Raw genomic sequence first — 22,839 nt, 5'->3', positions numbered from 1 at the left:
ACACATCAACCACAGCTACACATCAACCACAGCTACACACCAACCACAGCTACACATCAGCCACAGCTACACATCAGCCACAGCTACACACCACAGCTACACACCAACCACAGCTACACATCAACCACAGCTACACATCAACCACAGCTACACATCAACCACAGCTACACACCAACCACAGCTACACATCAGCCACAGCTACACATCAGCCACAGCTACACACCACAGCTACACACCAACCACAGCTACACATCAACCACAGCTACACACCAACCACAGCTACACATCAACCACAGCTACACATCAACCACAGCTACACATCAACCACAGCTACACACCAACCACAGCTACACATCAACCACAGCTACACATCAACCACAGCTACACACCAACCACAGCTACACATCAGCCACAGCTACACATCAGCCACAGCTACACACCAACCACAGCTACACACCAACCACAGCTACACATCAGCCACAGCTACACACCACAGCTACACACCACAGCTACACATCAGCCACAGCTACACACCACAGCTACACACCACAGCTACACATCAGCCACAGCTACACATCAACCACAGCTACACACCACAGCTATACATCAACCACAGCTACACACCACAGCTACACATCAACCACAGCTACACACCACAGCTACACACCACAGCTACACACCAACCACAGCTACACATCAGCCACAGCTACACATCAACCACAGCTACACACCACAGCTACACATCAACCACAGCTACACACCACAGCTACACATCAACCACAGCTACACACCACAGCTACACACCACAGCTACACATCAACCACAGCTACACATCAACTACAGCTACACATCAACCACAGCTACACATCAACCACAGCTACACATCACAGCTACACATCAACCACAGCTACACACCACAGCTTCACATCAACCACAGCTACACACCACAGCTACACATCAACCACAGCTACACACCACAGCTACACACCAACCACAGCTACACATCACAGCTTCACATCAACCACAGCTACACATCACAGCTTCACATCAACCACAGCTACACATCACAGCTACACATCAACCACAGCTACACATCAACTACAGCTACACACCACAGCTACACACCACAGCTACACATCAACCACAGCTACACATCAACTACAGCTACACATCAACCACAGCTACACACCACAGCTACACATCAACCACAGCTACACATCACAGCTACACATCAACCACAGCTACACATCAACCACAGCTACACACCACAGCTACACATCACAGCTACACACCACAGCTTCACATCAACCACAGCTACACACCACAGCTACACATCAACCACAGCTACACATCAACCACAGCTACACATCAACCACAGCTACACATCAACCACAGCTACACACCACAGCTTCACATCAACCACAGCTACACACCACAGCTTCACATCAACCACAGCTACACACCACAGCTACACATCAACCACAGCTACACACCACAGCTACACATCAACCACAGCTATATAGTGCTTCAGGCTCCCTGCAAATGACACTCGACTCCATCGCCCCCCTAAAAAAGAAGATGATTAAAGAAAAGAGACAAGCTCCCTGGTATAATTCCCAGACCCACAAACTTCCTGAAAACCAGAAAGGACATGGCGTGCCACCAAACTAGAAGAGTCCTGCTTCATCTGGCAACAGTCTGATGCTAGAGCTTCCTACTACTCCTCACTGACAGAAGAGAATAAAAACAGCCCTAGATTTCTGTTCAGCACGTTAGCCAGGTTGACAAAGACCCAGAACTCCACTGATCCTTGTGATCCTTCAGAGCTCAGTAGCAACGACTTCATGAGCTTCTTTAATGATACAATTCTGACTATTAGAGACTAAATCCATCACCTCCTGCCCTCAACAGGCTCTGATTCAACCTCAAACTCAGGAACCATGGAAACAGCTGTTGGGCATAATGTGCATCTGGACTGTTTTTCTCCACTTGATCTTCCAGAACGCTGCTGCTCCTGTTCTGACCAGAACTAAGAGAAGAGACCATCTTTCTCCTGTACTGGCTTCTCTTCATTGGCTTCCAGTAAAATCTAGAATAGAGTTTAAAATCCTTCTCCTCACCTCCAAAGCTCTTAATGTTCAGGCTCCATCATCTCTTAAAGAGCTCATAGTACCGTACTACCCCACTAGAGCACTGTGCTCCCAGACTGCAGATCTACTGGTGGTTCCTAAAGTCCTCTAAAGTAGTGATGGAGCCAGAGCTTTCAGCTATCAGGCTCCTCTCCTGTGGAACCTCCTTCCAGTCTGGGTTCGGGGGGCAGACACCCTCTCTACATTTAAGAGTAGACTAAAAACCTTCCTTAGTGATGAAGCCTATAGTTCAGGGCTGGATCAGGTCTTAGACCAGCCCCTAGTTATGCTGCTATAGGCTCAGACTGCCGGGGGACTCCCATGATGCACTGGGCTCCTCTCTCCTCCTCTTCCTCTCCATCCTGATGCTTCATGTCTCTTTAATGTCTGTTACTAACTTGGTATCTTCCCCGGAGCCTTTCTGTGCTTTTCTCATCCCTCTGGTTCCTGTGGATCCTGGTCCTGGTTCTCCTGCTGTGGTTCTCTGGTTCCTGTGGATCCTGGTCCTGGTTCTCCTGCTGTGGTTCTCTGGTTCCTGTGGATCCTGGTCCTGGTTCTCCTGCTCTGTGGGGATTCTTGAATCCTTCCTGTTGAATTCCTGAATCTTTGGTCTCTGAATGAAAGAGTTTGTTCTGAGCTGCTCTTTCTGGAAACAGTCTGATAGGTAGCAATGACAAACAGGTGTGATGTGAGACAGGTGTGATGACAGACAGGTAGTGATGACAGACAGGTAGTGATGACAGACAGGTGTGATGACAGACAGGTGTGATGTGAGACAGGTGTGATTTGAGAGAGGTAGTGATGTGAGACAGGTGTGATGTTAGACAGGTAGTGATGACAGACAGGTGTGATGTGAGACAGATAGTGATGACAGACAGGTGTGATATGAGAGAGGTAGTGATGTGAGACAAGTGTGATGACAGACAGGTGTGATGTGAGACAGGTAGTGATGACCGACAGGTGTGATTTGAGAGAGGTAGTGATGTGAGACAGGTGTGATGACAGACAGGTGTGATGTTAGACAGGTAGTGATGACAAACAGGTGTGATGTGAGACAGGTAGTGATGACAGACAGGTGTGATGTGAGAGAGGTAGTGATGTGAGACAGGTGTGATGTGTGACAGGTGTGATGTGAGACAGGTACCAGCAGAGGTCACTGTCTGTAAAAAGAATCTGATGGTCAGAGATGTTCTATGACGACAGACGATCCACTGACTGAAAGGTGAGGACATCTGACACACACACACACACACACACACACACACACACACACACACAGCGTGAGATTCATATGTTTTAATTATACACAAAGAGAGAGACAGACGGGCAGGCGGTCAGACAGACAGACAGGCGGTCTTTCCTCTCTGATTGGAGGAGCAGCGGCAGGTGAACCCGAGCTTCACTCTGACGGACTCACTGTGACCAGCCGAGAGTTTCCCGGAGCGGAGCGGCGGATCCGCGGATCTGCAGCCGGAGAGAAGCGCAGCGGAGCGGCTTCAGGACTGAGGTCCGACCGGGAGGAGGAGACGGGAGTCCGCTCCGGTAAGTTTCGCTCTGAATCTCTGAAACCAGTTCAGAGTCCAGCAGAACCAGTGACCGAGACCAGCTCAGCGGATAGAAACCAGCTGAATGTTGATAATGATGATGAAGGTGGACTGATGTAAATGTGCTTTTTGTAACTTTACTCAATCACCTCATTTGATACAGTTTTATTGTTTAAATTTTATTGATGATGCTGATCAGATGTTTTCAGCTGATCAATAGTTCATTTAATCTGTCAGATAATTGTTTAGTTGATCAACAGGAAACTATTTACTGATCATGTCAATCGTTCACTTTGGACATTTGTTGTTCTTTGAGGATATTTGTTGACAAAAGAGTTAATTGATGAATTAAAGAAATAATCTGGATCAATGATCACAGTCATTAGTCGTTTGGTGTTTTTACTGGATGTTTGTTTTGGGTCAGATGTAATAAAAGTTAATAATCACTCACTTAGCTCTTTATTGATCATCCTAATAAAACCTTTATTTGAGTCTCAGTAAACAGGACGAATATTTACTTTTACATTCCGGCTCCAGTCGACCTCATCTGAACTACATTTCCCATAATGCAGGAGAACAAACTCATCCAGTAAAGCCCTCCAGTGACCTGACGAGGTGAGACAGATAAATATATCCTGTTACATCAGATGATGTAACGGTCTCCAAGGAAACGACACCATCTTTTCTGCATAAAAATACATTTACAAATAAAATCAGCTTAGTTTGAACATTCCTGCCATCAGTCTGCGTTTTGATCTCAACATTTTGTAAAGTTCGGAGTGTTTATCCTGTGAGCTCACTAATGTGGTCTTTGTTCTCTACACCGCCGCCAACACAAAATAAAAGGGTTGAAATTTTTAATGCAAATCCAGAAGATTTGGATGGAAGACACGCTCCTATTGGCCGGTCAATCTGAGTGACAGCTGGACAGCGTCCAATGAGATCTGACGTTACTCAGCTGTCGCTCAGGTCGACCAGCCAATAGGGACGCGTCTTCCATCTGTCAACAAAGGTTTAAATGTTTATATTGGGCGTTTGGGGGTCGTAGTTAAAGGTCACGACTCGTCCTGCCGCACCGTTTGAAAACAGGCAATTGATCAGATGTCAATATCAGACTTAACTCACACATTCATCCTGTTCAGTGAGAATGAAAAGCTCAGGAGTAACATCTTTACTGATTGATTGGTGTATTGACTGATGTCTCCTCAGATGTCCACAGGAGGATGAATGCTCTCTCCTGATAGTCACCTCAGTATGACATCATCAAGCCCAGCCCCTTCGTCCCTCACCCTCCATCATCATCATCATCATCATCATCATCATCCTGCCTCGCTCTGGATTGGACGAACACCCTATCAGTTCTCGCTGTGGCCACGCCTCCTGCTGTTTCTCTGGCTGTGGATTGGTGGACAGGTGGTCCAGGTGAGTGCTTCCCACCAGCACTTCCACCCCCACTCCATAAAGATACCTGGTGACATCACGCTGGGGGGGCTGTTCCCTATCCACACCCGTGGCCCCCACGGTCTGCCCTGTGGTGAGCTGAAGAAGGAGAAGGGCATCCATCGCATGGAGGCCATGTTGTACGCTCTGGACCAGATCAACAGTGACCCCGAGCTGCTGCCTAACATCACGCTGGGCGCCCGAATTCTGGACACCTGCTCCAGAGACACCTACGCCCTGGAACAGTCGCTCACCTTCGTCCAGGCGCTGATCCAAAAGGACACATCCGACATCCGCTGCTCCAACGGCGAGCCGCCCATCATCCGGAAACCGGAGAGAGTGGTGGGTGTGATCGGAGCATCGGCCAGCTCCGTGTCCATCATGGTGGCCAACATCCTGAGGCTGTTCGAGGTAATTAATGTACAACCAACATACAGGTAACGTACAGGTAACATTCAGCGAACTTACAGATAATGCAAGGTAACAAACAGCTGATACCGTTCCAGGTAAATACCACCTGTTGGGCTCCTCATACACAACTCCTGTAAATCAGACAGACAGGTGCTTACTGCTAGGACTGGTTAGGACACCAAAAAGAGACACTATAAAAAAGTTCTGACTAAAACAAACCTGACTAGACTCAGGTATATACAGACAGTATATACACCAGGGGGGGGGGGGGGGGGGGGCACAGGTAGAAACCACCCTGGGGGGGCAGACAATCACAGGAGTGTAGAACACACAAGGGCAGGAAGTAAAGGGGCCTGAAACCAGAGGGAGAAGTTGACCGCCACAATAAAACAGGAAATAAAACACATGAACTAAACTTAAACTTAATGAGACACAAGTTCACGTATACAAGCAGATACCAGGATGTATGTGATGAAGATGATGAAGATGAAGATGATGATGAAAACATAAACATGATGGAAGCGTCCATGTTTGGGGTCCGGATGATCCCTGAGTTGGCAGAAACAGGATGTGTCACCGACGTGTAGTATTAGGTGTAGTGATCCAGTATCACGTGTAGTGATCCAGTATCATGTGCAGTGATCCAGTATCATGTGCAGTGATCCAGTATCACGTGTAGTGATCCAGTATCATGTGCAGTGATCCAGTATCACGTGTAGTGATCCAGTATCACGTGTATTGATCCAGTATCACGTGTAGTGATCCAGTATCACGTGCGGTGATCCAGTATCACGTGTAATGATCCAGTATCACGTGTATCGCGTGTATTGATCCAGTATCACGTGTAATGATCCAGTATCACGTGTATCGCGTGTATTGATCCAGTATCACGTGTATTGATCCAGTATCACGTGTCTTCTTATCTGTGGGGTCGATCTGTCTGTCTTCAGACGTGTTGTCCCGTCCTGGGTTTGGGTTCCTGCATCGGGTTGGCTCTAGTATGTTCTGTGTTCTTCCTCAGCGCGGACCCTCCGCTGAGGTTCATGAGGATCAGGCCGTTAGTGTTCTAGCGTGTTCTGTTGGTTATTAGAACGTGATGTGGACACTGGACACAACTTCAACCTGCTGTAAAACGTTTGAGAGTCTGCTGCTTAAACCTGATCTCAGGTTCAATTTTCAACTCTGATCCCAGGGGAATCAGACAGACAGGCAGGCAGATGGACAGACAGGCGGGCAGGCAGACAGGCAGACAGGCAGGCAGGCAGACGGACAGACGGGCGGGCAGGCAGACACGCAGACAGGCAGGCAGGCAGACGGACAGACAGGCGGGCGGGCGGGCAGACAGACAGGCAGGTAGACAGACAGACTGGGCAGGCAGGCAGGCAGACGGACAGACGCTGGCCGACAGATGGGCAGGCGGGCAGACGGGCAGGCGGGCAGACGGGCGGGCAGACAGACAGGCGGGCGGGCAGGCAGGCAGGCAGGCAGGCAGACTGGAGCGTCTGGTTGGTGGATTAATGTTTTAAACAGTTTGTGTCAGGATGACTGACTAGTGAAAGCTTTTAATGACTGTGTGTGTGTGTGTGTGTGTGTGTTTTGTTAAAATCAACCTGAACCAGCAGAAGAGTTGGGCTGCCACACAGATGCATGATGAGAATGTCTGACCATTCGTTTCCATGGTGACAGGGTTAGGGTTAGAGTTGTGAGCCATCCGACCAAGGCCTCCTCACCCTGATTCACACCTTTTTACTAGTAGAAACACTTATCACATGTCTAACAGGAGCATGGAGGAGACAGCTGTGATTTTGGTTCCTGTGGGCCCTGACAGGACAGACAGGTGTGTCTCACGTGAAGTGCAGCAGAGGCTCCAGGTGGAGCTGAAGCTCCTGTTGCTGCTTGGTTCCATTTCGGTCTGGTCTGTCAGAAACACTGAAACCAGATTTATGAGACTCTGAGACAGGAAGTCCACTTACTCACCATCTGCACCGTTGCAGGTAGAAAAACACACCGACCGTCTTTCCCTCACGTACCACAAGTGACAACCTGAATTGCTGGACGATGGGCTGAGTTCACACCGAGCTGAACTGGTTCACACCTCTGCTGTGTAGTAGTCCGATAAAAGTTCCACTGCCACAGACGCCCCCCCACCATGCATTGGGGTGTGTGGGCACCTGAACAGGAGGATCATGTCCTGAGGAAAGGGTTAGGTGTTCAGGTTACGATTACCATGAGTCCTCAGGGTTCTCACCTGTCCCTGCTCTCTGGACTCCTCCTCATATGATGGATCAGGGTTAGCGAAGGTTAGCGGGGTAGCGCAGTAGGTAGTGGATGGCCTGGTGATTGGAACAGGTTGTGGATGTAGGAGGGGACCAGAGACATGAATTAGCAGGCCCCAGTACCGGGGGGCGGGGTAGTTTGGAATAACCTGGGTAGGCTGAAGACCAGCCTGGACAGCTGCAGTGGTCGAGGGGAGAGATGACCAGAACCTGAGCCAGAACCTGAACCAGGACTAGGACCTGGACCAGATCCGGAACCAGGACGTCAGACTCTGAATGGGGACCAGTTTCAGGACTTCAGGGTTCTGGTTCTATTCTGGATCGACAGAAACATCCGACCAAAATGTGGTTCAGCTGATGTTCATGTTTGTTTCGCTCCAGTGGAGCATCTCTCTGATGATGAAGACTGTCATAACGAGGTCTGCTTTTAGGAGCTCGTTAATGTGGAGTCCTTCATTAATCTGCACACACACACACACACACACACACAGTGTTGTGTGTTAATGTGATTATTATTCAGTTTATTGAAGCTCTGACACACATTCAGGTTGTTACACAACTCTAATCCCCTAAGTGTGTGTGTGTGCATGTGTGTGTTTCCAGTTTGACCAGTGGTGTGTGTGTGTGTTGAATGTGACCCTGAGCTGACTGAACAGGGTCAGGACTGAGGGGTCTGTGTTGGTCCCCTGTAGTGATCCTGGTCTGGTTCAGGCGGGGTAGTCTGGAAGAACCTCTTGTTGGTCCAGGTGACCTCTGGTGGGTCATGTGGTTCATTCAGGCTGGTGTCCAGACTGTAGTCTGATGGTGGTCCAGGGATCAGACAGACTCCTTGCAGGTCCTGTTTACTAAGAACCCGGACCAGGAGGGTCTCAGTGTGGGTCAGACGTTTTTGGTGTGAAAACAGACTGACACCCAGAACCAGAACCAGGAGCAGGATCAAAACTACGAGTAGGATCTGGATAAATGTCTTTTCACAATCAGTCAGGTTGTGTTTCGTCAGCATAATAGTGTGAATTAGTGATAACAGATTTTAATGACTTACTATTGATTATTGATTGTTTTGTTCAGATCCCTCAGGTGAGTTATGCGTCCACGGCACCGGAGCTCAGTGATAATAACCGCTACGACTTCTTCTCTCGGGTGGTTCCTCCGGACTCGTACCAGGCTCAGACCATGCTGGACATCGTCAAAGCTCTGGGCTGGAACTACGTCTCCACGCTGGCGTCAGAGGGAAACTATGGAGAGAGTGGAGTGGATGCCTTCATGCAGATCTCCAGAGAGGCCGGTGGGTTAGGGCTCACTTACTGCTCTGCCCTGCTCTTCTGGTTGATTCTGTTGGTTTTCTCTCTGTGGCCCAGCAGGTCTGTCTCATGGGAAATGAACTCTGTGTATCACCTTTCTAGTCTTTTTGACCACTCATATCTGTTTATCACTACATTCACACTCTGGAGCTGGAGGAGCCAAGCATCGAAGCACCGGTCTTCTGATTGGTGGACAACCTGCTCTGAGTCACAGCCGTCCCTTTTCCCAGAATTCCTGGGGTTTCTGGCCATTCAAGAAGAACTGTGTATTATTAAACTTAAAAGCATGTTCTTCCGCTCAGGTCCTCTAAAACTATCACACCCTCACTCACAGCTGTACAGAACCATCAGGTTCTCTATTTATTGTCCCAACAAAACACTATGGATGTGAGTCAGAGGACAGAACCATCATCTTTACACTGAAGCTAACAGCCAACTGACTGATGGAGGCAGCAGCAGAGCAGCAGCTCCTGTGTCCTGTTCTCTAAAATCCCTGTTTTAGTGAATGTAGTCTGGTGTGTGTGCTGTTTGTGGTTAAACCAAAAGGATCTTCCAGGTCTCTCTCTGTAGGGATCCTTTCCATGATGCTGTCACACACTTAGAATAACACTCTGAGCCTGTCAGTGGATCAAACAAGCTCTTTTAGTGGACCTACTGTGATCAGGTGCAGTTGTCCCAAAGGATCACGTTGCAGCCATTGCAGCCCGTTTGGTGTCTGCTGGCTGAGGTGATCTACTGGACCAGTTCCAACACTTTTACTACCTACCAGTCACTCAGATACCAGGATGTGGACAGAGAGGACCAGGGGGAGAAACAGTGGAATTCTCCTTTAATGTAGAGAATTGGGGAAGGAGAACCCATCAGCGTTCACCTGGTCTCCAGCCAGCTGTTCTCTGATTGGATGATTGAAATGTGTTGGGGTGAACTGTGATCACAGCTGATGCAGCTCTGTTGCTGTGACGACCACCATCAGACTCATCCACTCTCTCTCTCACACACACACAGATAAATACACACAGTTACACTGTTAGATTCCTGTAGGGGGCGCTGAGCTGAACCCCACACTCACAGAGCTGGACCAGACGGGGGTTACACAAGATAACCACCACCACACAGCCTGTCTGTCTGACAGTAAACCTGTCTGTCTCTCTGTACCTGTCTATCTGTCAGGTGGGGTGTGTATCGCTCAGTCGGTGAAGATTCCTCGTGAGCCGACAGCCGGTTTGTTCGATAAGATCATTAACCGTCTGATGGAGACAAGTAACGCCAGAGGAGTCATAATCTTCGCTAACGAGGATGACATCAAGTAACAACCCCCCCACCACCGTCTGTCTGTTCTGATCTGTATGGTCACATGACTCCACTGTGACTCCTCCCCTTTTCCTGGTAGGCGTGTCCTCGAGGCGGCAAAGCGCGCTAACCTGACGGGTCACTTCCTGTTTGTGGGGTCGGACAGCTGGGGGGCGAAGAGTTCACCAATCACAGAGCTGGAGGATGTTGCCGAGGGCGCCGTCACCATCCTGCCAAAACGGGCTTCAATCGACGGTAAAATGACCGAAAACTGGAGAGTGTATGTGTGGCTGTATTTATCTGTGTGTGTATTTATCCTGTGTGTGTGTGTGTGTGTGTGTGTGTAGGTTTTGATCAGTACTTCATGTCTCGCTCTCTGGAGAACAATCGGAGGAACATCTGGTTCAACGAGTTCTGGGAGGACGACTTCAGGTGTAAACTGACTCGACCGGGAATCAAACTGGACCCCGACAAGAAGAAGTGCACAGGTACGCCCCACCAGGGTTGGGGGGCGGGTGTCAGGGACCTTCATCACACGTACCTGTCCACCATCCCCCACCGCCCCAGTCATGTGATGTGTGTGTCTCCAGGTGAGGAGAGGATTGGTGTGGACTCATCCTACGAGCAGGAGGGGAAGGTCCAGTTTGTGATTGACGCTGTTTATGCCGTCGCCTACGCACTGCACAGCATGCACCGCGACCTGTGTCCGGGCAGCGCCGGCGTCTGCAACAGCATGGACCCGGTGGAGGGACGCCTGCTGCTGGACTATATCAGAGCCGTCAACTTCAATGGTAAGAAAACCCAACAAATACCACATCTGAGTCAGAGCCTCTACTCCACAGATCGGCAGAAACATGGAAACATCGCCTTGGAAACAGCCTCAGAGCATCAGTGCTGGAGCTGGAACGGTACAGGTGTGTGTGTGTGTGTGTGTGTGTGTGTGTGGGGGGGGGTCTTGAAGCTGCAGACAGGTTTGAGGACTCGGTCCTGGTTTTGGATCAGTGGACCAGCTGTTGACTCCAGCAGGGATCCTGGAAGGATGATGAGAGTTTGACCATCCAGTCTGGATGACTGTGGGTGGGTGGGTTGGGTACCCAGGCTGAGGTCATGGTGCTCTGCTGAAAACCAGTGGGCTGATCTAAGTTCAGGTATGGTAGGGGCTGGTCCACCTGCGAGGGCCAGGTGGAGGGGAGACAGGCCGGTGTACTGGTGCAGAAAAATGTGGACTCTGTACTAGACTTAGGTGGTTCAGAAGGACTTGGTCCTTATGGACTCAGCAGTGGATCCCCCTTTCAGTCCTCAGCCCAGTCCTGATGCTGGTCCTAGTTCCTGGTTCAGGCCCTGGTCTTGGGGTGAAAGGTCCAGATGGTCGATCCATGCAGCTGAAATGGGTCTCCTCTGCAGAGGTCTGGACCTCTGCTACCGACATGGGTCTGTGGGTCCAGTCACCATCGGGCCACCTCATCTTCTCACTTGTGCATTCACATGATGTTCAGCCAATTAGAGTAGCTGGTGGTTCTGGGAGGCAGCAGTTAAGGTCCGACTCCAGTTCTGATTCGCCTTGACCCAGTTTGGTCTCTCATGATCACATTGTTGGATCACACTGGAAACATGATATCCTTGTCAGAGCCAGTGGTGTGTTCAAAGGGATCAAACAAAGAACCAGAAGGGGGCTGGACCAGGACCGAGCCCCAAGAAAGATAATCTAAGTTAGGAGCAGAACACCACATACACACACACGCAATATGTCACGCATACACACACACCAAGTGAGCACGCCCAATACAATACACACATTGATAAAGTGACGCAGTATTAAAGTATAAAAGCCCCTGAAGTTGATCAGAAGTTTGGAGTTGTTATCGGTATTGAAGTGCTTTGTGAAGCTGTGTTGTACCAAGTAAATTCCCAGAGGTTGCCGAAGTTGGTGTCCGGCTGATTCCTTTGATTTTCCACAACACCTTCCAGGTGGACCTCTAGATGGGCCTAAGGTGTGCCTCAGGTGGACCTCAGGATGGAGTCATCTGTAGATGCAGAGGCAGTCTGACGTCTGGAGGTTCAAACAGACACAAAGACCAGGATTCTCTTTAGACCATCGATACCCTCACCTGGATAACAACACACCTGTGTTCTCACCTGGGACTTGTCATGTGACGTGTCATGTGTTGTGACGTGTCATGTAACTGTATGTCCCTCCTGTCTTTGTGTCCACCAGGAAGCGCAGGTACGAGTGTTTTGTTCAATGAGAACGGAGACGCTCCCGGTCGCTACGACATCTTCCAGTTCCAAATGACCAATCACAGCCATCCTGGTTACCATGTCATCGGCCAGTGGACCAATAACCTGAGGCTCAATGTAAGAATCTGATTGGACCCAAGAGAAACATAAAGCCAATGAAACATCTTCTGCATTTCAGTCTCTGTCTCTCTGTCTCTCTCTCCACTCGTCTGTCTGTCAGCTGGAGGAGATGCAGTGGTCTGGAGGAGATAAATCTGTTCCAGAGTCCATCTGTAGTTTTCCGTGTCGACCAGGAGAACGAAAAAAGATGGTCAAAGGAGTTCCCTGCTGCTGGCACTGCGAGGTACTACTGCAGTACTAACACAGTACTACTACTACTACTGTGCTTACTACTACTACTACTGTGGTTACTACTACTGCTGCTGGCACTGCGAGGTACTACTGCAGTACTAACACAGTACTACTACTGCAGTACTAACACAGTACTACTACGGTTACTACTACTGCAGTACTAACACAGTACTACTACTACTACTGTGGTTACTACTACTGTTGCTGGCACTGCGAGGTACTGCAGCACTAACAGTACTGCTACTACTGTGGTTACTACTACTGCAGTACTAACACAGTACTACTACTACTACTGTGGTTACTACTACTGCTGCTGGCACTGCAAGGTACTACTGCACTACAACTACTGTGGTTACAACTACTACTGCAGTACTAACACAGTACTACTACTACTACTGTGGTCACTACTACTGCTGCTGGTACTGCAAGGTACTACTGCAGTACTAACACACTACTACTACTGTGGTTACTACTACTGCAGTACTAACACAGTACTACTAGTACTCTGCATGCTGAGACACTGAACCCAAACCTGCGAGGTACATACTCAAGTACGAATACTACTACTACTGGCACTGTGAGGTCCTACTGCAGTACTACTACTAGAATTACTACAACTGCTGGCAATGTAACATAACACTGCAGTACTCAGGTAGTAATACTATTACTAGTAGTTCTACTACTACTGTTACTAGTATTACGATTAGTACTACCACTACTCTGACCCGTCCCCCTTTTCAAACCCGTCTCTCTCTCTCTAGCTCTGTGATGGGTATCAGTACCAGCTGGATGAGTTTACCTGTGAGATGTGTCCGTCAGACATGCGCCCCGTCCCCAACAGAACCGCCTGTCGCCCGACCCCCATCATCAAGCTGGAGTGGAACTCCCCCTTTGCCCTGGTGCCCGCCTCCCTTGCCATGCTCGGTATCCTAGCAACCAGCGCCGTGGTGATCACCTTCATCCGCTTCAATGACACACCCATAGTCAGGGCGTCAGGGAGGGAGCTAAGCTACGTGCTGTTGACGGGTAACAAGCCCACCTGTTCATCACTCCTCCTCCTTTTACTGCTCCTCCTCTTCCTCCTGCTCCAAAGCAGACTAAATGACTAAAACAGGATAAAAAGTTTTACCATGAAACAACACCTGACTGTTTCCTTTGGAGATGAAGATGTGATGATGATGTCACCTGTCTGTCACTCGGCAGGTATCTTCCTGATCTACCTGATCACCTTCCTGATGATTGCCGAGCCCAGTGTGGTGGTGTGTGCTTTCCGGCGCCTCCTGCTGGGCCTCGGCATGGCCATCACCTACTCTGCCATGTTGACCAAAACCAACCGCATCTATCGCATCTTCGAACAAGGCAAGAGGTCGGTGACGCCACCCAAATTCATCAGCCCCGCCTCCCAGCTCATCATCACATTCATCCTCATCTCTGTCCAGGTGAGACCACAGGTGTCAGTGTGCCCCCATTTCTGATTGGGCGACTTATCACATGACTTGTGTTTACCTTAACGTGTGCGTTTCAGGTCCTCGGAGTGTTCGTGTGGTTCGGCGTTGTTCCTCCTCACACCATCATTGATTATGAGGAGCTTCGCCCCCCGAACCCCAACCTGGCCCGCGGCATCCTGAAGTGTGACATGTCCGACCTGTCAATCATCTGCTGCCTCAGCTACAGCATCGTCCTCATGGTAACACGCTGATCGATCATTCATAAGTTATTGATCTGCTGTTATTGATCATCTGATATTGATTAGCAGCTCCAAAGGTGTTTCTACCAAACATGAAGCTGTTACAACCAGAAGCACACACGAGGCACACTCAAAAGCTCATCACGAGGCAAAACAGATTGTAAAAAGGTGCAGACACTAAAATACTTCCTAATCGATACCAACCTGACTAGACTCAGAACACTCACAAGAATCTCTCACCAACACTGACTAAAGACACTGAATAGCTGGACACAAGGGTAAAAGACGATCTGACACAGGACAGGGGAAAATACAGATAATATATACACACCAGGGGAGGGGACACATGCGGAAACAATCAGGGCGAGGGCAGACAAAGGAGTGGGAAACACACAAGGGCAGGAAGTCAAGGGGCCTGAAACGAGAGGGAAAAGTTTAACACCACAATAAAACAGGAGGTAACAGAGAACATATGAACTAAACATCACAAACTTAGCCGTAGTTAGCGCCAGCATTAGCCCCAATTAGCACCAGCACTAATCCCAATTAGCACAAGCATTAGTCCCAGTTAGTACAAGTATTAGTATCAGTTAGCACAAGCATTAGCATCAGTTAGGATAAGCATTAGCCCCAGTTAGCACAAGAATTAGCATCAGTTTGCATAAGCAGTAGCCCCAGTTAGTACAAGCAGTAGCCCCAGTTAGCACAAGCATTAGTATCAGTTTGCACAAGCACTAGCATCAGTTAGGATAAGCATTAGCATCAGTTAGGATAAGCATTAGCATCAGTTTGCACAAGCATTAGCCCCAGTTAGCACAAGCATTAGCATCAGTTAGCACAAGCATTAGTATCAGTTTGCACAAGCATTAGCATCAGTTAGGATAAGCATTAGCATCAGTTAGGATAAGCATTAGCCCCAGTTAGCACAAGCATTAGCATCAGTTTGCACAAGCATTAGCCCCAGTTAGCACAAGCATTAGCATCAGTTAGCACAAGCATTAGTATCAGTTTGCACAAGCATTAGCATCAGTTAGGATAAGCATTAGCATCAGTTAGGATAAGCATTAGCCCCAGTTAGCACAAGCATTAGCATCAGTTTCCATAAGCAGTAGCCTCAGTTAGCACAAGCATTAGCCCCAGTTGCAAGGTAACCTGTATTATTCTTGTTGCTAGGTAACCTGTACAGTGTATGCAGTGAAGAGTCGGGGTGTCCCTGAGACTTTTAATGAAGCAAAGCCGATCGGGTTCACCATGTACACCACCTGCATCATATGGCTGGCTTTCGTACCGATCTTCTTTGGCACCGCCCAGTCCACAGAAAAGGTAAAAACCAGGACGACATTCATGTTCACACAGGATCTGGACAAGAGGAGAGCGTTCATTCACACAGCTGGGGATCTAGAGGTTACCAGCTTCAGTGTGTGAATAGTTAGTCTCCTGATGTCATCAGGGGGTGAACGTTAAGGTGCTTTGAATGGTTGAAAAGACAAAAAGTTAGTCACACAGACCATTTACCAAATCAGACTCACTGAGATGCTGTTGAACTCCATCCCCAGTCCATTCAATCTTTTTTTTTTTTATAAAGCACAGTTCATAACAAATGTTATCTATTCATCAATCAATCTTTGTTTGACCCTAACCCTTCATAACAGTGTTCTCTCAGACTGTTTCCATAAAGAGCAGCTCAGAACAAACTCTTTCATTCAGAGACCAAAGATTCAGGAAATTCAGGAGAGAGAGAGACACACACACAACCAAAACACTAACAGTAACTATATCACTGACCGTAGGAATGTGACTGATACTGATCAGTGTGACTGATACTGATCAGTGTGACTGATACTGATCAATGTGACTGATACTGATCAGTGTGACTGATACTGATCAATGTGACTGATACTGATCAGTGTGACTGATACTGATCAGTGTGACTGATACTGATCAATATGGTAGCAGGTAAAAACATGACAACAGTTAATATGTGAATAATAATAACAGGACTAATATCAGTAAAAAGTGTTGGTGGCCGACGATCCACAGCAGGAGAACCAGGACCAGGATCCACAGGAACCAGAGAACCACAGCAGCAGAGCCAGGACCAGGATCCACAGGAACCAGAGAACCACAGCAGGAGAACCAGGACCAGGATCCACAGAACCACAGCAAGAGAACCAGGATCCACAGGAACCAGAGAACCACAGCAGGAGAACCAGGACCAGGATCCACAGGAACCAGAGAACCACAGCAGCAGAGCCAGGACCAGGATCCACAGGAACCACAGCAGGAGAACCATGACCAGGATCCACAGCAGGAGAACCAGGACCAGGATCCACAGGAACCAGAGAACTACAGCAGGAGAACCAGGACCAGGATCCACAGGAACCTGAGAGATGAGAAAAGCACAGAAAGGCTCCAGGGAAGATACCAAGTTAGTAACAGACATTAAAGAGACATGAAGCATCAGGATGGAGAGGAAGAGGAGGAGCCCAGTGCATCATGGGAGTCCCCCGGCAGTCTGAGCCTATAGCAGCATAACTAGGGGCTGGTCCAAGACCTGATCCAGCCCTGAACTATAGGCTTTATCACTAAGGAAGGTTTTTAGTCTACTCTGAAATTGTAACAAGGTGAGCGATGGACCCAAATGCAACACAGCAGACTTGAAGTGCTTTAACTATGCTCTTTAATCATAGTTCCTCAGGTCTCGGGCAGGCAGGTAAACGTAGAGACTCACAAAGACAGGCTGAAAGAATCCAAAGTCCGGAAGCAAGATCTCAAGGTCAGGGGCAGCAAACAGAGCAGTTACCAAGGAGCGACAAGCAGGGAATGTCCAAAAACAGGCAAGGTTCTTAACAAGAGAACTCAAGCCGATGCATGAACCGCTGGAAGGTCATGCTGTATACTGCGAAGAATGGAAGGAGAGGGAGGCTTATGTAGTGGCTGGTTGATTACAGATGGGCAGCACCTGTGTGAACAGGAGAGTGGTCGACAAGGTGGGTGTGGCTGATGGCAGTGTGGAAAAATACTGAGAAGTTGCTTCAGGGAAGAGCAGGGCAGAACTGTGACAGAAATGTAGAGAGGCCTGATGGAGCCTGATAGCTGAAAGCTCTGGCTCCATCACTACTTTAGAGGACTTTAGGAACCACCAGTAGGCCTGCAGTCTGGGAGCACAGTGCTCTAGTGGGGTAGTACGGTACTATGAGCTCTTTAAGATATGATGGAGCCTGAACATTAAGAGCTTTGGAGGTGAGGAGAAGGATTTTAAACTCTATTCTAGATTTTGGAGAGTCTTAATGTTGGAGTTAAAGGGCAAATCCTGATCTGATCAATAGGATTTAAAGCAGCTTAATGTGGTTCCTTTTATACCAGTGAACTGTTCCAGTCTCTGTAACAGGATGTGATGGTCAATGGTATCAGAAGCAGCACTCAGGTCTAACCAGACCAGGACAGAGAGAAGTCCTCTGTCTGATGCCATAAGGAGGAGGTCTGTAACCTTCACCAGTGTCTCTGTGCTGTGGTTCGCTCTAAAACCTGACTGAAGATCCTCTAATAGACTATTAGAGTTTAGAAAGTCACACAGCTGGTTGGCTGCTGCTTTCTCCAGGATCTTGGAGAGAAAGGGAAGGTTGGATGAAGGTCTACAGTTGGCTGATACACCTGAATCTAGAGTGGGCTTTTTCAGGAGAGGTTTAAGGCCTGTTAGTAAAGACTGATTGATCAGATCCAGTAAGGACGTGTTAATTAAGGGCAGGGTACTTCCTTAAGTAGCCCAGCAGGAATGGGGTCTAGGAGACCAGCTGACGGTCTGGATGAGGAGATTATTGAAGCCAGTTCAGGAAGATCAGTTGGAGAAAAACAGTCCAGATGCACATTAAGCCCAACAGCTGTTTCCACGGTTCCTGAGTCTGAGGTTGAATCAGAGCCTGTTGAGGGCAGGAGGTGATGGATTTAGTCTCTAATAGTCAGAATTTTATCATTAAAGAAGCTCTTGAAGTCGTTGCTACTGAGCTCTAAAGGATCACAAGGATCAGTGGAGTTCTGGGTCTTTGTCAACCTGGCTAACGTGCTGAACAGAAATCTAGGGCTGTTTTTATTCTCTTCTGTCAGTGAGGAGTAGTAGGAGGCTCTGGCATCACAGAGGGCCTTTCTAGAAGTTTTAAGACTGTTGCCAGATGAAGCAGGACTCTTCTAGTTTGGTTAGAAATCAGCAGTTATCAGGTGATGGTCCGATAGAACAGAGTTTTGGGGGGAAGACTGTTAACTGTTCAATTTCTACACCATCAGCCAGAACAAGGTCGAGGGTTAAACCAGTGAGTGGGTTCATCTACTGTCTGGGAGAAGCCAACTGAGTCCAGTAGTGAGATGAAAGCAGTGCTCAGACCATCATTATCATCGTCCACATGAATATTAAAGTCACCTACTATAACCACTTTATCTGCACTAAGGACTAAATCTGATAGAAACTCTGAGAACTCAGTTAAGAATTCAGAGTCTGGACCAGGAGGGCGGTACACTGTGACAACTAAGACTGGTGTCAGTGTTTTCCAGGTTGGAAGAGAGAAGCTAAGAACAAGGCTTTCAAAGGAGTTATAGTTGAGTTTAGGTCTGGGCTTGATTAATAAGCTAGAGATGAAAATTGCTGCAACTCCACCTCCTCGTCCAGAGTCTGGAGGAATATGAGTATTAATCTAATCTCTGAGCTGCTCTGTGGGGATTCTTGAATACTTCATGTTGAATTCCTGAATCTTTGAGTCTCTGAATGAAAGAGTTTGTTCTGAGCTGCTCTTTAGGGAAAGAGTGAGATAATGCTGTTATGAATTGGCACTATATAAATAAAGATTGATTGATTGATTGATTATCACCAATAACTGTTATGAGCAACACATTTCCACAGCATCTGTTATCAGCAACAACTTTATCAGCGCTGACCTGGCATCAGAGGGAATACCGGGTGTGCAGCATCATGGTGTTTATGGAAACATGGCTGACTACGCTGACCCCGGACATGGCCGCTACACTGGGCAGCTTCAAGCTTTTATGGGCAAACAGGGGGGAGGAGAGCGGTAAGAGAAAGGGAGGAGGACTAGCCGGTGTTTGTTAATGATAGCTGGTGTCACTCTGGACACATCACTGTTAAAGAACAACTCTACAGCAGGTACATTGAGCTGTTAGCTGGTAGCATGAAGCCGTACGACCTGCAGCGGGAATTCTTGACTTCTTCTATTCTTCTGTTATAGCAATAGCTGTGTACGTTCCCCTCTGATGTAGCCTGAGCTGTCCTCTGCACTGTCACTAGCAGGCTGCAAACACAGCACCCACAGGCCCTCCTTCTCATCTCTGGGAACTTTAACCATCTTCCTCTTTACCCACGTTCACCCAGTGTATCATGTGCTGCACCAGAGACAATAAAACACTGGTCTTCTGTTATACCAACACCAAGGAGGCATACACCTCCTTTGACCTGCCTGGGAAACATGGCTCACAGCCGTCCCCCACAGCCCACCTCATCAGCCCAGCCCCACCACCTACATACTCTAGCTCACAACCCCCCCCCCTGCTCCAACCTGTCCCTCACAGCACTCCAGGTGAGGAACCAGCTCAGGAAGATGAGGGCAAGGAAGGCTGCGGGTCCAGACGGTATCAGCTCCAGGGTCCTGAAGTCCTGTGCAGACCAGCTGTGCCGGATTGTGGAACACATCCTCAACCTGAGCCTGAAGTTGGGGAGGGCGCCACAGCTGTGGAAAACATACTGTGTGGTACGTGTCCCCAAGACTCTGCACTCCCTTTGGCAGCTACAGGCTGGTGGCAATAACATCCCACCTGATGAAGACCCTGGAAGGCCTGGTACTCATCTCTGTGATGGACCCACTTCAGTTTGCCTACCAACCTGGCATCGGGGGGCACGACGCAGTCATCCTCCTCCTACACTGAGCTCTCTCTCACCTGGAGAGGGCTGGAGGCACTTTGAGGATGTTGTTCTTCAACACAATACAGCCAGCACTTCTGAGGGACAAGCTAGAGAACACCATTGCCCAGAAAGATTATTGGAGAACTATACAGGTACATAGTCGAACTAAGAGGCCACTCAACAAATTAGACACTGTTGAGCATGCAGGGAACAGACATGGAGATCCTTAAGACCTTCTGTGTCTGTTCCCTGGATGGTGGGAGAGAGGAGGAGGATGGGAAAGCTATCATCCAAGAGACAGAACGACCCCCCCACCCATGAAGGACACACTGAAAGCACTGGAGAGCTCTGTCAGCGACTCTTTAGGTGTTTAGGTCCTTTACCTGGTTGTAATGGAACGAAAGTTTCTGGTTCTGTATGTGGTTCTGGAGTTGCTTTCGGTAGTTCTGTAGTCATTGAGGAGGTTCTGGGTGGTTCTTGTTGTCCTGGGGTTAGGGTTAGGCATTCTTGGTGGTGTTTGGGTTTTTGTTGTGGTCACTGAGGTGGTTCTAGAGGTTCTGTGGATGTTTGTTGTGGTCACTGAAGTCATGCAGGTGCCTTTGCTTTTAGAGATCCTTTGTATAGTTTATGTTCCTACACCAAGGAACACTTAAGCTGATGAAACTGAGGATATTTGAATGGCTACTGGGAACATTTAGGAGGTCCTTTGAATATTTTTGTTCTCCTCTTGAAATATTAACAAGGTTGAAGAGGTCCACAAGGAGGTTCTGTCTCAGCAGTTGTTCTCCTTGTGTCTCTGCAGATGTTCATCCAGACGGCCACTTTGACTGTCTCCATGTCTCTCAGTGCATTCGTCTCTCTCGGAATGCTCTACATGCCGAAGGTTTACGTCATAATTTTCCACCCAGAGCAGAATGTCCAGAAGAGGAAGAGGAGCTTCAAGGTCAGAGAATGACTCTATCCACGGACCCGACAGGACCGACAAAACCAACAGAACCGACAGAACCGTCGGACCCCGACAGACCCTGCATGGCAGCTGTGTTGCCTGATTGTTGCTGTGTTGCCTGATTGTTGCTGTGTTGCCTGACTGTTACTGTGTTGCCTGATTGTTGCTGTGTTGCCTGACTGTTACTGTGATGCCTAATTATTGCTGTGTTGCCTGACTGTTACTGTGATGCCTAATTATTGCTGTGTTGCCTGACTGTTACTGTGATGCCTAATTATTGCTGTGTTGCCTAATTATTGCTGTGTGACCTGATGTTGCTGTGTTGCCTGACTGTTACTGTGTTGCCTTATTATTGCTGTGTTGCCTGATTGTTGCTGTGTTGCCTGACTGTTACTGTGTTGCCTCATTATTGCTGTGTTGCCTGATTGTTGCTGTGTTGCCTGACTGTTACTGTGTTGCCTCATTATTGCTGTGTTGCCTGATTGTTGCTGTGTTGCCTTATTATTGCTGTGTTGCCTGATTGTTGCTGTGTTGCCTGACTGTTACTGTGTTGCCTTATTATTGCTGTGTTGCCTGATTGTTGCTGTGTTGCCTGACTGTTACTGTGTTGCCTTATTATTGCTGTGTTGCCTGATTGTTGCTGTGTTGCCTAACTGTTACTGTGTTGCCTCATTATTGCTGTGTTGCCTGATTGTTGCTGTGTTGCCTGACTGTTACTGTGTTGCCTCATTATTGCTGTGTTGCCTGATTGTTGCTGTGTTGCCTGACTGTTACTGTGTTGCCTAATTATTGCTGTGTGACCTGATTGTTGCTGTGTTGCAGGCTGCTGTCACGGTTGCCAGAGTGTCTCAAAAATCATTAAATGAGAAACAGAATGGCGAGATAAAGATGGAGCCTGACAGATCGCAATAACACTGCAGTAATACGACACATTACAGGTACTGAAGCTACACAGTGACACACAAACAAGTCAGCAGGTAATTCTACAAGTACAACAGTACTGTACAGTGCTACGTACGGCGGCTAACCCAGGCAGGGCTACTTGCTGACTGACCAATCAGAGGGGGGCCATGTCTAAACCTGACCAATTAGAGGAGAGTCATGTCTAAAACCTGACCAGTCAGATGAGGTTTTCCAGAATGAACGTCCCTTCTGGTTCTGAAACTAAGCTGACGATAGCCAAAATGCAAAACTTGACCTTCAGAACGGTGATCCACAAACCAACGGGTGACATCACAGTGGCCACGCCCACTCATGTTATTCAGTCTGTGGTATGTTAGCGTGCCAATATTAGCATTTAGCTCAAAGTATTTCTGTGGAT

At 48.3% G+C, this 22,839-nt stretch overlaps 1 protein-coding gene across 1 annotated transcript; it reads left to right on the top strand.

Annotated features, from left to right (window-relative positions):
* The first annotated feature begins 5,092 nt into the window (after positions 1-5,092).
* Positions 5,093-22,430, top strand: grm6a (glutamate receptor, metabotropic 6a). Its single transcript, XM_070839102.1, has 14 exons — positions 5,093-5,524; positions 8,869-9,085; positions 10,272-10,407; positions 10,492-10,646; positions 10,739-10,879; positions 10,982-11,182; positions 12,607-12,746; positions 12,850-12,972; positions 13,742-14,006; positions 14,184-14,419; positions 14,506-14,667; positions 15,841-15,990; positions 21,375-21,515; positions 22,329-22,430. Exons 1-14 carry the CDS (start codon positions 5,240-5,242, stop codon positions 22,428-22,430), a joined length of 2,454 nt encoding a protein of 817 aa, XP_070695203.1. The 5' UTR covers positions 5,093-5,239.
* Positions 22,431-22,839: the final 409 nt, after the last annotated feature.

The sequence above is a fragment of the Pempheris klunzingeri genome, chromosome 11, assembly GCF_042242105.1.
Source record: "Pempheris klunzingeri isolate RE-2024b chromosome 11, fPemKlu1.hap1, whole genome shotgun sequence".
NCBI classification, from domain to species: domain Eukaryota; kingdom Metazoa; phylum Chordata; class Actinopteri; order Acropomatiformes; family Pempheridae; genus Pempheris; species Pempheris klunzingeri.
This window is presented reverse-complemented; position numbering and strand designations above follow the sequence as displayed.

Excerpts from the sequence above, each read along its gene's own strand:
- grm6a (XM_070839102.1), top strand. The coding sequence starts at position 5,240 with ATGGAGGCCATGTTGTACGCTCTGGACCAGATCAACAGTGACCCCGAG. Across the intron at positions 12,973-13,741 it reads CCTGCTGCTGGCACTGCGAG|CTCTGTGATGGGTATCAGTA; the intron begins GTACTACTGCAG and ends CTCTCTCTCTAG. Across the intron at positions 14,420-14,505 it reads TCATCCTCATCTCTGTCCAG|GTCCTCGGAGTGTTCGTGTG; the intron begins GTGAGACCACAG and ends TGTGCGTTTCAG.